Here is a 15,007-nt window from a genome sequence, read left to right on the forward strand (position 1 = left end):
ACTCCACTATGTCCGAAACTGATGCAATTTGACCCTATAACTAACATAAGGGGGTTGAGCCTTATTATTTTATTTTATTTTTGCTTTAAGTTATTAGGGGACGTTTAGTCTTTAATTAGTGGTAGGACTTTTATTATTTTTTTTTAATTTTAATTAGATTAGGATTTTAATTTCGTTTAAAATTAGTCATTATCTTTAATTCTTATCATTATCTAGATTTAGTCGTTATCTAAAAGTTTAGAAATTCTCCAATTTTTAAATTCTCAGATTTGATATTTAAAAATCAACAAATCCAATTCTCTGTATTCATGCACGAATCAAGGAGTTTGATGTCTAATTTTTGACATTTTTAGGAATCAACAAAAACTAGAAGGTGATCATATTTCGATTTTCGTATAAAATCAATAGAATTTCGACAGCGTGTTCGTTCATATTTATTTTCAATCACTTCTGCCCGCGCTACATGAGCTATATCAAGGCGAGGTTCGTTTCTGAGATTCATGACCATCATGTCGAAAGTAATGTTAATGCACAGTTACGTCGACAAGTATACACATTGACACGGTTGGAGGAGATGACACAATTGTATCGACATATGGAGATGTTGATGCAGTGGGTTGATGGGCTACTACGGTAACATGAGGGTATGGTGGTCAAGGAGTCATCGTTGGAGGAGGACTCCGATGGTACCAATAAATTTTTTGCCGCTTTCAATCTTGTGAGGAGAATGGATGACAGTTCAAATAAGGATTACGAAGGCCCGCCAATTTTTTTTTATTGAAAACTATAAGGGTCGGAATGTCAAAGCAATGAAAAATAGGGTTATTCCGATATATAAGCCAAGAAAGGAGATGGGTGATTATGGAACTATATTCTACTATGAAACTGCTAATTCATTGGAAGATAAATTTGGTAAAATCTTATTACCAAAATGGCAGCATCTTCCTCACATGGATTAAGGTTGTTCACAAGTGATGGAACTGCTGAAAACTACTTTAGTGATCAAGGGAGCATTTTTGGTTGGAATGACAAAAATACCCGTTAAACCTGATCCCCACATTAGAATTAGCAACTAAAATTATCTAAAGAATATGATAAACAATAAAATCTTAGTTTACCAAATATATTCGAATAATTTAACTTTTAAAAATAAATTGATTAATTAAAAAAATTTAATAACTATATTATTGTCTTACTTGAATAAATGGTGGCAATAAAATGAATTATCAAAAACTATAAATGAAATAAATAAATAAACGGGTACAAAAAGGGGGCAACCTCTCCACCTTAAACAGGTAACGGGGCAGGTATGAGGCGGGGGGGCAAGAGAGCCCGCCTCATTGCCAACCCCAATTTTTGGCGAGTTGGGCAATAATGGTAATTATTGTATGACAAATAGGAGAATTAAAAGGATTGTTGGAAAAGATTAGGCTCCATATGGTAAGGGAAAAAGGATAAATCCAGATGGGGAACTAGTGCACGAATATAATGCTTCAATGGAGCTAAAACATGATCTTACAATGGAAGTCATGGAGTGTTGTGAAATGTTGGTGAAGAACAAGAAACAAGAAAATCGGCAACAAGATGATTCATCGAAAATGGAATATTTTAACACGATTATGAATCGCTGTCCTCAAAAGATATTTTCCGTTACCGGAATAAGTGCTTGAAGGCTTTCAAATGCAAATAGTTTATAGGAGTAATCAAAATGTTAATCCAAAGTTTGAATGAAGCAAACAAATTTGAAAATGAACTTTTGGAACAACATAAAGGGACTTTATTTGATCTTTGATTTATATACAAATGATGCTAATTAGATGCTTTGGATATGTTTTTAGTCATGAAAACTATTCATATATATAGTACTCCAACAATAATGCACGAAAAGATACAAAAACCAAGCCAAAAAGATATAACGCTTCACAAAACTACACCAGAATTCAAACCCTCAATGGTCAATTTGATAAAATGTGGACAATTTTTTCCAAATAATGGCTAGGCGATCATGCCTGGGTAATATTTTTGTCTTCGTTTATCCTTCTCGTTTTTATTTCGCTTGCCTTTCTCATGATTAATCACTTCCAAATCTTTCCTCATTGTTATTTGAAAAACATTCCAACATAGAGATGGTGCAGTTGGCCAAGATAATATTTTGCAGGTGAAAAATTATTATGGGCCATTACAATTATCTATTGGAAGAAAACATAGATTGATAGTTGGAGAATGGGTCTTTATTGAGAAATTGGAGCAGAATGGCTACTGATAGGCCAACCAATGTGCATGGCCCATGACGCTGTGAATTCGAGTTGTCTAGTAAGTTCTGAGCTAGGTTACTGAGATTGGTGTTAGCAACAATTCAATTTATATGGGATGCGTTTGCCAATGTCTTCCCTACAAACTTACAAGACGTCAGTTGACAACTCAACAAGATTCGAGGACAAATCTTTGTCAATCGGAGGAGAATGATGCAATCTGACCCTATAACTAAAATAAGGGTGCTGAGGCTTTTTTATCTTTTAATTATTGTTTGGCACTTTAGGGAACGTTTAGTCTATACTTGGTATTAGAATTTTATTTCATTTCATGTTAGTCATTATCTTTAATTCTTATCATTATCTAGATTTAATCGTTATCTAAGAATTTAATTGTTATCCAGATTTTATTTACTGCTTTAAATACGAGTTGTAAACCTTATGACAATGGAGTGTAATTTGAATTGTTGAGATTTCTCCAATTTCATAAATTCTCATGTTTGATATTTAAAAATCAACGAGTTAGATACATAGATTTCTAGTAATCTTAAGAATTAACATGAACTAGAAAGTAGTAGTGTTTAGAATCAATGAATTTTCGATAGCGTGTTTGTTCATATTTATTTTTCCGGTGCTTTGCTCGCGCTACATCAAAAACTTGGATTGAGAAATTTAAGGGATTGAACTTATTACACACAGGAATTATCTGGTAGCTAGCTAATCTAAAATCAACTAACTTCACTTCTTAGAATTGATGGTGGCCAGCACTCGCAGTGGGGCTGTGGTTTAATTCGATGTAAAACAAAGAACATTACCATGATTTGATATGTCACAAATACTCTTAAAAGAGAAGGATGGTATTTCTCTCTTTTTTAAATAACGGCCCCCAGTAAGAGGCTCGTATCGCATCGGAGCACATGGAAAGACTAATCTAATAAAGGCTTTTCTTTCACTTTTCACTTCCTAGGCTGGTACAAATAGGGTCACTATTCGCCTGCTACTAATAATGATGGAGAGTTAATTCGTCATTATATCAGTCGGGTAGGCCTGAATGGGGTCTGGTAAAAACTTTATGAATTCTTCTCAGAAGAAAATGAAGAACCTAATTAATCGAACTTGAACTCCTGGTGGCTGGATTGCCCCGATAGGTGTGGCGACGAAGTAGGCTTCCTAGAAGGGGGTTTACCAAGTGGGACAATGGAACAATGTACAATGTCATGATCACGAACATTAGTTATAGACAAGCAATTTCTTCTTCATGAAAACAGATAAAGTATGAGAATTTAAATAAATGAACATCTTTGAACTTTTACAAATCACCAGGAAACACAAGAATAATACCCCGAAAAATAGTCATAGAGGGGATAAAACTTTAGAGGTAAAGTGTTTGAGATTGACTCAAAATAAAAACAGTTTGAAGCTCCGTGATTATAATGAAGGTAAGGGACTTGTGTGTAATATAATGCACCAAATGCATGAACTTCTAGAAAAACTCCAACCTATCTACGGCCAATTTTCTGATGTTATATTTGTTGGAAAAATAGGCGATTTGTGTAACAAAATAGCAATCGAATAACTTATGTGATATTTATATATAATTCACATAAATTAAATACGATAGAGAGCCTAAGAAAGTTAAGAAAATCGTTATTCTAAAGTTGTGCAGGATTCCCCTCAATGCAAGTACTACGATACTACACGATTCCAATATAAATTCTTATAATTGCCTTCATATATACAGAAGAAACAAGAAGGATAAAATGTAAGCCAGACATCAATCTTTTCTGAGATAAATTCATCAAGTACACCACCATCCCCAAGGCAATTGAAGGCCACATTGACATTGACTAGATCTTCTTTGCCACTCAAAAGTCCAGCTAAGGTAAGTAACAAAGAAAAACATGATATCATTCAAGTCATCTCTGATTTGGAGAGACATGTAGCAGAGGTTCAGGAGTCATTGACTCTAGATTCCTTACAGCAGCTTAAGGGTTCTCAGACGGTCTTCATGTTCCGGATTGAGTTTGGGAGGCGAGTAACAGCCACAAAGATCCACCACTATATACTCCTGCAATATTCAGAATGTTTGGTAAGCGGTATTATATCATAGTGGACGTGATTGACAAAATTGTAACTTTTTTGTTTAATATTTGTTGAATAGCAAGCCTTGAATGCATAGCAATACCAGAACATGTTGAATCATAGGAATGGAACCAATGGTGGCCAGCATTACAGAATAATTTCTAGGGCAAACTTAGTACTAATACATGAATGTCATCCGATCTATTCAACAATGAAATTGAACTACATGAATAAAAAGATATGTTCCAGAATTAGAGTGCCAAGGTGGAAACAATCAAGAACCAAATAAGATCTTCATATGACTCAATTTAAAATAATTTACTGAAAAAACATGTTTCTAAGAAAAAAGAAGAAAAATTCTCAATAAGTTAAGATTATAGAAGTTCATATTTACCACTGCCGCACTACAATTGAAGTTCAAAACTAACTGATTGTGTAAGTTATGTCAATTAAGTTCAGTCTGAAATTCATTTATAGGCAACTCAAATCCAAGTGTAGAATCAGAAAAAGTTATCAATAATGCATGTGAGTATGAGTTACAATCTTCAGTTTGGCATGTTTTCACAAGAGAGATTATTCAGAAGAAGATAATGTAAAGATATTATACCTGTGTGAGTTCTCTCTTAGTGAGGATATGGTAGTGCCTCTGCCAGATCCTCTGAATCGCCATGGTGGTGGCAAGGAAACCATAGGCAATGCCAAGAATGGCAAAGACAACAACAAATATGATAACCAGAACAAAGCATGCTTCCACTGATGCAGGAAAACAATCCAAGAGGCCCCAGCCATAACAACAGTTCTGACAGCCAGCAAACCGTTGGTCATTGGTGTTTATGGAGCAATGCAATATGAGACCAACAAACCCGATCAGCACAAAGAAAGCAACGACTCCTGGTTTCAACATGGTAATGCCATAAATATCATTAGTATCCGCTGTTCCATTGATTAAACAGAAAGTACTACGCTATAAACCTTAGAAGCCAAAGATTCTTAATATAAATTCCAGGAGAAACATATCCTTTGCACATGTTTTTAAGTTTCCAATGCAAAATAAAGCAATGAGACACTGCCAAATCTGTATATCTAAATAATTCAATGAGGCGCGGTTTCATTTAAGAAAACAAGGCTTCACAATAATATAAGAATACATCGAACAACGAATTGAAAAGGGAAAATGTACTTTTAGTATTATAGAATGTAATAAACAAACAAGACTGGAATGCCAATACTAACAGTGATGATGACAAACAAGAAATATAAGTCCATAAATTGCCATATTTTCTAGAGTTACCATTTTATTTATTTATTTATTTTGTTTTCATGCTTGGAGAAGTAAATCGATGGAAAGATTTACCTATGCAATAGTAAAATGGAATAGGATGCTTTGACAGTATCCGGTCCCAACTGTCATTAAATGTATTCCTAAACGTTCCATCCTTGTCCATGAGGTATATAAAGCCACCCATTGCAGCAATCACCTGGGAAGAGGACGGCAAAATAATTGTCACAAATTTGCATTCCCATTTTTTTGCTTCTTTTGCAGTTACAGGTAATGAACATGCAGCAGAGAACCTATATGTGTGGAAGTTCCTAAATCTAATTGCTCCTATCAATATCCATATGCTACAAAGACGAACAGCAAAAACTCATTTAGAATAGATAATGCACTACCGAATTTTCAAATTTTAGTACAACAGGGCATGAAATTTTCATTTCCATTTCATATGAAGTTCAAGAGCCTACACAATTTTTCAGTTGAAACATTAGTTCCAGTTTAACTACCTAATCTTCTATGACAATTAGCCTCTCTAAACATTGGGCAATCATCATGAAGTTTTCCAATGCAAAAGATGGTTACACTCCTAATTAAGACTTCCTAAAGACCTTGATATCTATTCCACTATATTAAATTGAAATAGGAAGATAAGCAAATTCTTCAATAAGAGTATTAGTTGGAATATACACAGAAATACATGTACGAAAGATGGAAATAGAGGGATAGCCATAAAGTAAGCAGTACAGCCCAACTGTGTTGCATATCTAGCAGAGCCAAACCGCAAAAGACACCATTAGGTACAACCAATAAAAAATTAAGGGAAACCATCCCTTCCCATGAGAAATGAGAAGAAGATGGTATTTCAGAAGAATCTAGCATTGCCCTCTATCCAAATCTGCCCATGTTAACCACATCACTTCCCCAGTACTCAGCATATCCTCGCTACCACCAAAATCAAAAGCATCTTAAGAAACAAAAAGATAAGGAAATTGCGAGCATATAAAGTCTTCATCAGAACTCTGCAGCAACTGCAAATAAACTTAAAACGCGTTCCATTCCCTCGTGGAAACACAAAACGTTTATCAGAGGACAAAGTGTAAGGTCTACATTTCTGTAACAACTGGTCAATGTTTTAACAACTGATGACATTCATAAGCATTTTCCTTGAATGGAACCTCGGACTTCCAAATCAAAGAAGTCAGAGGAAAAGGAGAAAGTAATAGTGATTTTATCAAGAGCTATTTAAAGTATCCTACATTTTTGTATTCCATAATCAAAGTAAGATCACTACAAAAAGTTAACTCCCTAAATAAGAAACTAACTAAGAAAATAATCATAATCTAGCACAGACTAAAATTAAATAAATCCTAATTAATTTAATTCCTTTTTGCCTTGAATACACTTTTAGTAATGTATCACTTCTCTCAGCGTGAAAAGAACTCAACTTCGACAAGTTATAGTCAAGATAGGCATTCAATAGCTTGAGATCTAGTTGGTGAAACTCATCTTCATTATTCCAAGAGATTGCTAAGCAGACGGTCTTCTTAATGCACTAGAAACTTCGGAAAATCAATATATTTTGAAACAACTTGATCCTCGAGCACCTCATCAATGATGCATATTCGAGGTGACAAAGAATTAAATTAATTAGAATTTCTTTAATTTTAGTTTGTGTTAGATAATGATTATTTTCTTTTACCGCACAGAGATTTTTATCCCAGATTACGGATGAACAATAACTTGCATAATTTATCATGCGATGAACAATTGGTCAGAGGAAAAAGTAAGCTGTGATACCAAATGACGTAGAAAGCTCAAAACGAAATTCACAAATGGGAATTTATGAAAATTTTGAGAAAGAGAAGTAGTTTGTATTCGATAATCAAAGTGTGATTAAAACAAATAGCTAACTCTCTATTTACAAGGGTTTAAACAATCCTAAGCTATTTAGGAAATTAATCAGAAATCTAATCTAAATAATTAAAGAAGTACTAATTGATTTAATTCCTTTTTTGCCACAAATACAGTTTTATTGCTGAATCACATTTATCTTGGACTGAACCTGAGCCTTTCAAATCAAAGAAGTCAGAGGAAAAGGAGAAAGACTAGTGATCAGAGAAGTTAAGCAAGAAGTGGGTTGCAGGATTTTTATATAAGAGCTATTCAAAGTCCAAATCTTACATTAAGAGAAAGGGTTTAGAAGAGCAAGTTAAGTTTAGAAAAAGCACGTCTCCTCTATATTGTATGATGGCAGTGAAGTTCAAGTTTCATTAAGGAGTGGCACACACATGGTACAGTTTTGAAGCTTAAATTAAATTTTGGGTTACAAGACACCCGATCTTTTTCGGTAATAAGCGTCCTTGATTAATTTATAGCATTTTTACATGATTGTATTATGTTGGCTAGCTTGAGATCAATTACCAATTGTTTTCTCAAGCTTTTAACCATTGACTATTGTAAATAACAAGTCTGAATTGAGGTTTTTAATTTTTATTTGATTTCAATTATGAATGGTCACAGAACAGTTACTAATTTACTTCGGGCTTCTATTACTTATTGTACATGGAAAAATTCCTTGAAGCCCCTAAATACTCATTGTGATATCTTAATTGCAATAGAGTGGATAATTTTGAAGGATTGATTATTGTGTTTATCTGGAATTACCAAGAGCAGATACAGTAAACTGTATTTTCTTTCCATAACTTCTTCCCCTACTTCTTATCTTTGTTTACAATTATTTTTAGACCATCTGCACTATACTCAGATCCATTTACCTCATTTCATCAGTATAAATCAGCCCTCACAAACCCAAATCTGCTGGAACTAAAAATCTCATTATCCAAGCACAAAACAGCCTCTTGGGACATATTACCACTCATGATTGTTCACAACCTCTGACCAGCATTGAGCAACCTTGATTCTCACCATAGAAACTTCTAATGACAAGCATTAACATATCGCATATTTTTTCCCTACCGTATGGGCGTCTTAGTATGGCAACCCACCATAAATTCAATGTTGTAAACTGTCCTACATCAAAGAACTCCTTTATTAATAAAGATATTAGACCTGGGAGAGAATTCAGAGGACATGATAGAGAAAGAAAAAAGACTGTCCAACTCCAATTAATTCCCCAGAATCAAGTCAGATAATCATTAGCAAGTTAAGAAGCACAGACACTCCTAGTGTAAGTGACATACAAGATACTGACATTGCTTGAAAACTCTAGGATACCTATCGGACAAGCTGTTGTCAAGCCCTATTTTTATTTTCAGCACGTGAAGGATACTTCCCTAAAAATTCTTCATGAAGTGTTTGACACGCCATTTAACATTTCTTATATTCTTAACAGGTCTACGTTACTAACACATGAAGACATATGGATGTCATGTGTAAGATATTGCAAGCCCCAGTTGTAATTAGATAAAAATTGGTAACTTTAAATATTAAAATATTAGGGTAAAAAAGGTCAAAATTAATGTGAGAAAAATTCTCAATCTTCATTTCAAATTTGTTATATATCCACTAAATTCATCTCTTTTTAATACTCACTAGTAATAAATACTACGACCAGAAGTATGCTAATACAACATATATCAAGTTGTTCGAAGCTGTTTAAATCATCTAGTGTAACTTCAAGAATAAAACCAAATAAGAAAAGTAAAAGTAGATGTACTCGTTTCAGTCTAGATCATTCGATCTCGGCAACGATTGCCAACTTATGATGGCATACTAAGTTGCATGGCACGAACAAAGGGACACATGATTTTTCTAGGAAACGACAATAATACGTCGATTTTAATTCTTCAAAAATAAAGAATTTATATATTATATTTTTATTTTTGTACCTTTTTAATATAAGACACTACACAATACACATGCATTGTAGAACAAAACACTTGGCCGAGGTACGTCCCTAAAGTATCCTCGAGCATTAGAAATTTAAAATATATATATATATGAAACAGAGACAAGGTATTTGGTTCGTCGAACCTATGTCATGAAGCATCCTGGAGTGTCAGTGTGTGACACGACATGATATGTGTTAGACACATATACACTTCCCAAGTAAAGTGTCCGTGCATCATAGATGGTACACATGCATGGATGAAAAGTCCATATACGCTAAAGTTGGTCAAAGGCTATTCCATGTCGATGTTCCCAGAAATTGAAAAAGGGGACATTTATGTACGAGCTTGTTTGGTTAACGTGATTTAATCTCGATGACCATGAATCTATTCTTCCATTCTTTCAAAAAGTTGTCTGGACTCTAATACTTATACCCCAATGCGCACCTAAAGTGAGGATTTCATTAAACACCTCGAAGCTTATACATTGAGTTCCATTTTTCCAGGCTTATGCTCCAAGGCTAAGCCTTAAAGCAGTAGAGAATTGCATTCATTTTTTTCCCTCCACTTACAATTGGTTTGTTTTCTTTTTCCTATCATTACACGAAGGGGAAGGGGAAGGGGAAGGGGAGGAAAAGGCACCATTGCTGGTGGAGAATGATGAAAAAGAATGAGAAAAAACTTGCAGTGATGATAAGGATGACAGGAAATTTTATACATTGATGATTCTATTCAAGATCATATTACTAGTGATGTTACGGAATACTTCTACATTATTTCTACTTCTAGTAGTAAATTACGATTTTTTTTATATGATTACTAACTTAAGAACTTACTATGTTATTAATCTATGTTATGTTCATCAGCAAGTTACTTCCGCAAAATTACTTTCCTTTGAATCTTCTAGATGGTTTGTGGTTTATTATAAGCATTTTTTATTTAAATATGCTTTTAAATAATATCATTTTTTGTTCTTGAAGTTTAAGCCTTACGATTGCCTCACAAACGTAAAATAAATCGGAACTTGATTGACCCTTATTATAATTGACTTGGCCTGGCATTTTGAGAGACATGAGCAAATATAAGTTGATCTTAGGTTTGAGCATGTTGATTTTTTATTTTTTATTAGCTTGGACAATGTTGCCCTAACTAATACCCGACACGTTTAAAGGTAAAATAATAGTTGTAATATGTTGTTCAAAGATGTCATGCTAAAGAAGTTTCCACATACATCATTGCCAAGGAGGTACACCAAACACTAGATTGAAATTATGGTAACAGTGAACCATATAAAAAAGCTAGCAAATAAAAGGTAAAATATCATCTAATTACAAGCCTTTGTCTTCAAATGTGATACCTGGTGGCTTGATGGTGTGGCATTTGTAAAACTAATCGAAAGCAAAAATGAAGATAGTCTCCTCCTCCTCATTAGGTGTGAATTAAATAAGCACCCTTTGTGTCTCATTCCAAACAGTTTCATGTAACTAAGAGCCGTCATAAATCAATGGACCCACCAACTTTTTGACTCTCTCACGAGTGTCAGAAGCATTAAAATATTTGGAAGACAGCAAAACTACAATTCACAGGACTAAAATTTAAACTCCCCATAACAAGTTCAGCCAAAAGAAGAAACAGGAAAGTGGATAATGGATATCTAAACAAGGTCAATTTATTCCAATATAATAGCGTCGTGCCATAAATATTTTCTAAGATGATAATCAGTATAAATGATCTTACAGTTTGTACAGCCACAAATACAAGAAATACATCACGAGCCACAAAAAGTCTGAATTTTATTTTGCGCCAAGAGTTGTCCTCCAAATCTGCCACTCGTAGATGAAATTGAGCTTTGCAGGTTGTGCAATGTGAAAAGGCAAATCCTTCCTATATTACGATACAGTGTAGACTAAATATTATCGATATGTAAACTAATTTAATGATGAATATTCAATAAACAGAAAAGAGATAATTTCACCTTAACAGACCGCCAGTGATCAAGGCAACAGCGATGCACAAACTGCTGAGTGCCCTTGCACATGCACGGAGATATCAATTCATCATCTATAAAGATGAGGAAAATTATTCCGGGTCAGATAGGTACCAAGACAATGGTTTGAGGCCAAAATTCTTAAAAACATTTTAAACAAAAATATCAAGACACCACAACAAGCACCAAAAGGAGAATATGATACAATAACGGAAGGAAATCAAATACACAGTAAATAGCATATCAACAAACACAAATCAAACTATGAAATACCAAACTAAGCGTACTCTCATCAAATGTACTTTTGGAATGGCATATAACTAGAAGTCGAACAACTCAGCAAGATTATGTGTTTGTTTCAATGCCAAACAGTATTTAGTAATCTGGAAATTCAATTTCTTTACATCAGTCTTCCAATCTTCTATATATATATATATATATATATATATATATATATATATATATATATATATATATATATATATATATATATATATATATATATATATATATATATATATATATATATATATATATATATATATATATATATATATATATATATATATATATATATATATATATATATATATATATATATATATATATATATATATATATATATATATATATATATATATATATATATATATAGGTTTTCATTGATTCGTAGTGAACTAAAAGTACCAGTAAGCAAAATAATGTATCCAGACCCCTAAGATTACAATTACACCATTGAAAAAGAAAGAAAACATAAAATTTTAAAGGAAGAATGTTAGTGAGTTAAAAACCTTCCAAAACAAAAACTTCGTAAAATCTTAACGGAAACCTAAAAACATAAATCAAATAGCAAAAACATCACATACCATCCTGACCATCGCACTCGAGGCAAATTCTGCAACAAGGCAAGGAAGCAGTTTCAACGTCAGGTTCATTTTCTATCTCGCAACTAGAGCTCCCAGATGATCCTGTAGTCTCCTTAAGCAGGGGATCAGAATCCCCATGACTCTCCGCACCCACTGGTGCCATTTCCATCTGCAAATTATTCATCTCAATTCAATTTCCCAAACACAGAGATAGAAGAAACTGCACTCCGGAACCCTAGATTATATCTTAATCACAAATCGGCAGATATATAGAATTTAATTCAGATTCACGGAATTCAGGATTTGTAGTATTCTTATGGAAGTGGGATATGGACAAAGCCGTGATCACGCCGTCCACTGGTGGCGGTGCGGTGGCTGCAGCTTACCGAGAAGCCGAAAAGAAAAATTCGATGTATTGGGATAAGATTTCGATGACATAGCAACAACCTAAGAATTGACTTTTATTCGAGGCTTGAATGTCACGTTGCGTTGAAATAGTCGAATCCGAGACGACGTTGAATAGTTAGACCGTTATTCATTTACAAAACGGAAATATTGTTATTTTGAATATAAACTTTATATTTTTTTTCCCCTTATTTGCCCCATGTCATATTTTCATTTTAAATTGAATCTGGCTCCCTTGCATATTGTTAGTTATAAATAGAGATTATTGTCTTGTAGTGGCAATAGATCCGTTTGAGTATAAATTTCGGAATTCATAATAATAAAAATGTATTGATTTGTACGACAATAGATTATGAGTTGACGACGAATTCAAGCTTACAAGGTGGTTGGACATAAGCCAGTTTATGGACAATGGATTATGTATGGCTTAACACTAGAGTGCTGGTAGGTGTGTTTAATGACAAATTCTAGTTTCGACAGAGAGAAGAAGTAAGGTTAGTTGAAGATAAATTCCCGCTTTACAAGGGAGACATTTAGATAAAAGGTGGCGATCTATAAAATAGTGTGTCACATTGACTTGGTATTTTAGAATCACATTCATCTTCTTTCTATATTTATTTTAGGATAATTCTATGACTATAGGAATGTTGGACAAAATACTTACAAGATTTCAAATTTGCTGACCTGGTGCACATATCCTACGTTTTTTTATTTCCTTCGATTTTCAGCCCAAAATCGGACTACCCAAATCATTTCCATTTTCCCCCCAAACCAGAAAGCAAGAAGAGAAACCTACTGCTCTTCTCGCCGCTCTTTCCGCACCTCTTCATCTCCGAATTTCTGGGCCCACGACCAGGAAATCAAGCACAGGCTCATTTATTCTAGAACATCCTTCTGCCCAAGAACGATGCGGGCAACTGAATCCGAAGGTGGAAATAGAATTTGAAGTCAGCGCCGATATCTATGCGTCTGAGCTGGGCAAAGGTATTTTGATATATACTGTTTTACGCTAATTTCTCGTTAAGCTATCTTAGGCTTCCCCAATTGATTTGGGTTTTTTTCCTTTGTATTTTGACATATATTTGAAGTATGAACATTATGGAGCCTTACTATTGATGAGGTTGAAGGTTTTGATCTCATGTTTGTCGTAAATTTCTGAGTTTGTTCATACATTGATGAATTTTCATAAATTTTGGGGCAAAAAAACTTTTCGATTCCTAATTAAATAATGGCACGGCTTGCTCAATTTTTTATTGTTCTTCAGATTATTGGAATGTTATTGAAATGGCATTTTGCTTGTAAATAGGGTAGCTCATACATGAAAACTTTAGAAATCGTATTATCTCTTAATTTCGTTTCAACAATTTCTGGGGAAAGTTTGCTAAATTTGAAATCTACCATTTTCGTTCTCTGTTTATATTGTGGAAAGATTGTTGAATTTGTAGAAGAAATTATCCTGATTTTATGGAATTTGTATTTGCAAGACAGCGGTAAATGAATGTTAGTGAAATACAATGAAACCGGTGCTTTGTTTGCAATATACTGCTGTTCATACGCTCCAATGTGAGATTTCGTAATTCAACTGGATTAATTTGGGTTTATTTGTTTCTTGAATAGTGGTTGACTAGAATGAGAGGAAGGAATTTCGGAGTTTGTCACGGCTGTAGAAGTAACGCTCACGACTTTGGACAATGTCAAACAAAACGTGGATGCCCTTCATCTAAATGCGGATTTCGGAAATGTTTTGAGGTAGAACAGAATATTGAAAACAAAGGGCAGTACTTCTTCACGTGTAGTAATGACTGGATATTTCGATTGGGTGAAAAATAAAGATTTAAGTAGGGAGTCGAGTACCGTTAATGAGGAGGTGAACCATGAGTCGAAGGAGGAATATGAAGACTTGCCAAGACTCTTCAACAGCCTAGCTCGAATTACCGAGGAACGAGACGTCGACGTAACATTGCACGTAACATTTTGCAAAGGAAAAGGAATTGTAGAATGCGATGGGAAGGGGAAGGCACCGACGTGAACGAGTGATGTCAATTTGTAATTGCTACATGCTTTGTTCGTACCATAACAACTTCTTTGTCGTAGTAGGCTTGAATGTTCAATGCTTAATTTTGTCAACGTCGTTCGAGCATTGGACATATTTCTAATATTTTGCGGATTGTTGTAATATATTAAAGGTTTGGATATATGTTTCTTGTAATGGTTTATCTTGCGACTCGTTGTAATATATTAATGGTTTGGATATATGTTTCGTATGTGTTGGTCAAATTTTCATTTCATTC

General features: G+C 34.0%; 1 protein-coding gene and 1 long non-coding RNA gene across 2 annotated transcripts; one reads left to right on the forward strand and one right to left on the reverse strand.

Annotated features, from left to right (window-relative positions):
* Positions 1-3,887: 3,887 nt before the first annotated feature.
* Positions 3,888-12,852, reverse strand: LOC111410007 (E3 ubiquitin-protein ligase MARCH1). The gene is made up of 6 exons (XM_023040162.1): positions 12,312-12,852; positions 11,434-11,519; positions 11,196-11,342; positions 5,689-5,812; positions 4,942-5,225; positions 3,888-4,320 (listed from the first exon to the last, which is right to left on the reverse strand). Exons 1-6 carry the CDS (start codon positions 12,493-12,495, stop codon positions 4,228-4,230), a joined length of 918 nt encoding a protein of 305 aa, XP_022895930.1. The 5' UTR covers positions 12,496-12,852; the 3' UTR covers positions 3,888-4,227.
* A 593-nt stretch (positions 12,853-13,445) lies between these two features.
* LOC111410009 lies at positions 13,446-14,969 on the forward strand. The gene is made up of 2 exons (XR_002705598.1): positions 13,446-13,700; positions 14,334-14,969. It is a non-coding gene; the product is annotated as an uncharacterized LOC111410009 (long non-coding RNA).
* The last annotated feature ends 38 nt before the right edge of the window (positions 14,970-15,007 follow it).

The sequence above is a fragment of the Olea europaea genome, chromosome 15 (genome assembly GCF_002742605.1).
Source record: "Olea europaea var. sylvestris chromosome 15, O_europaea_v1, whole genome shotgun sequence".
NCBI classification, from domain to species: Eukaryota; Viridiplantae; Streptophyta; class Magnoliopsida; order Lamiales; family Oleaceae; genus Olea; species Olea europaea.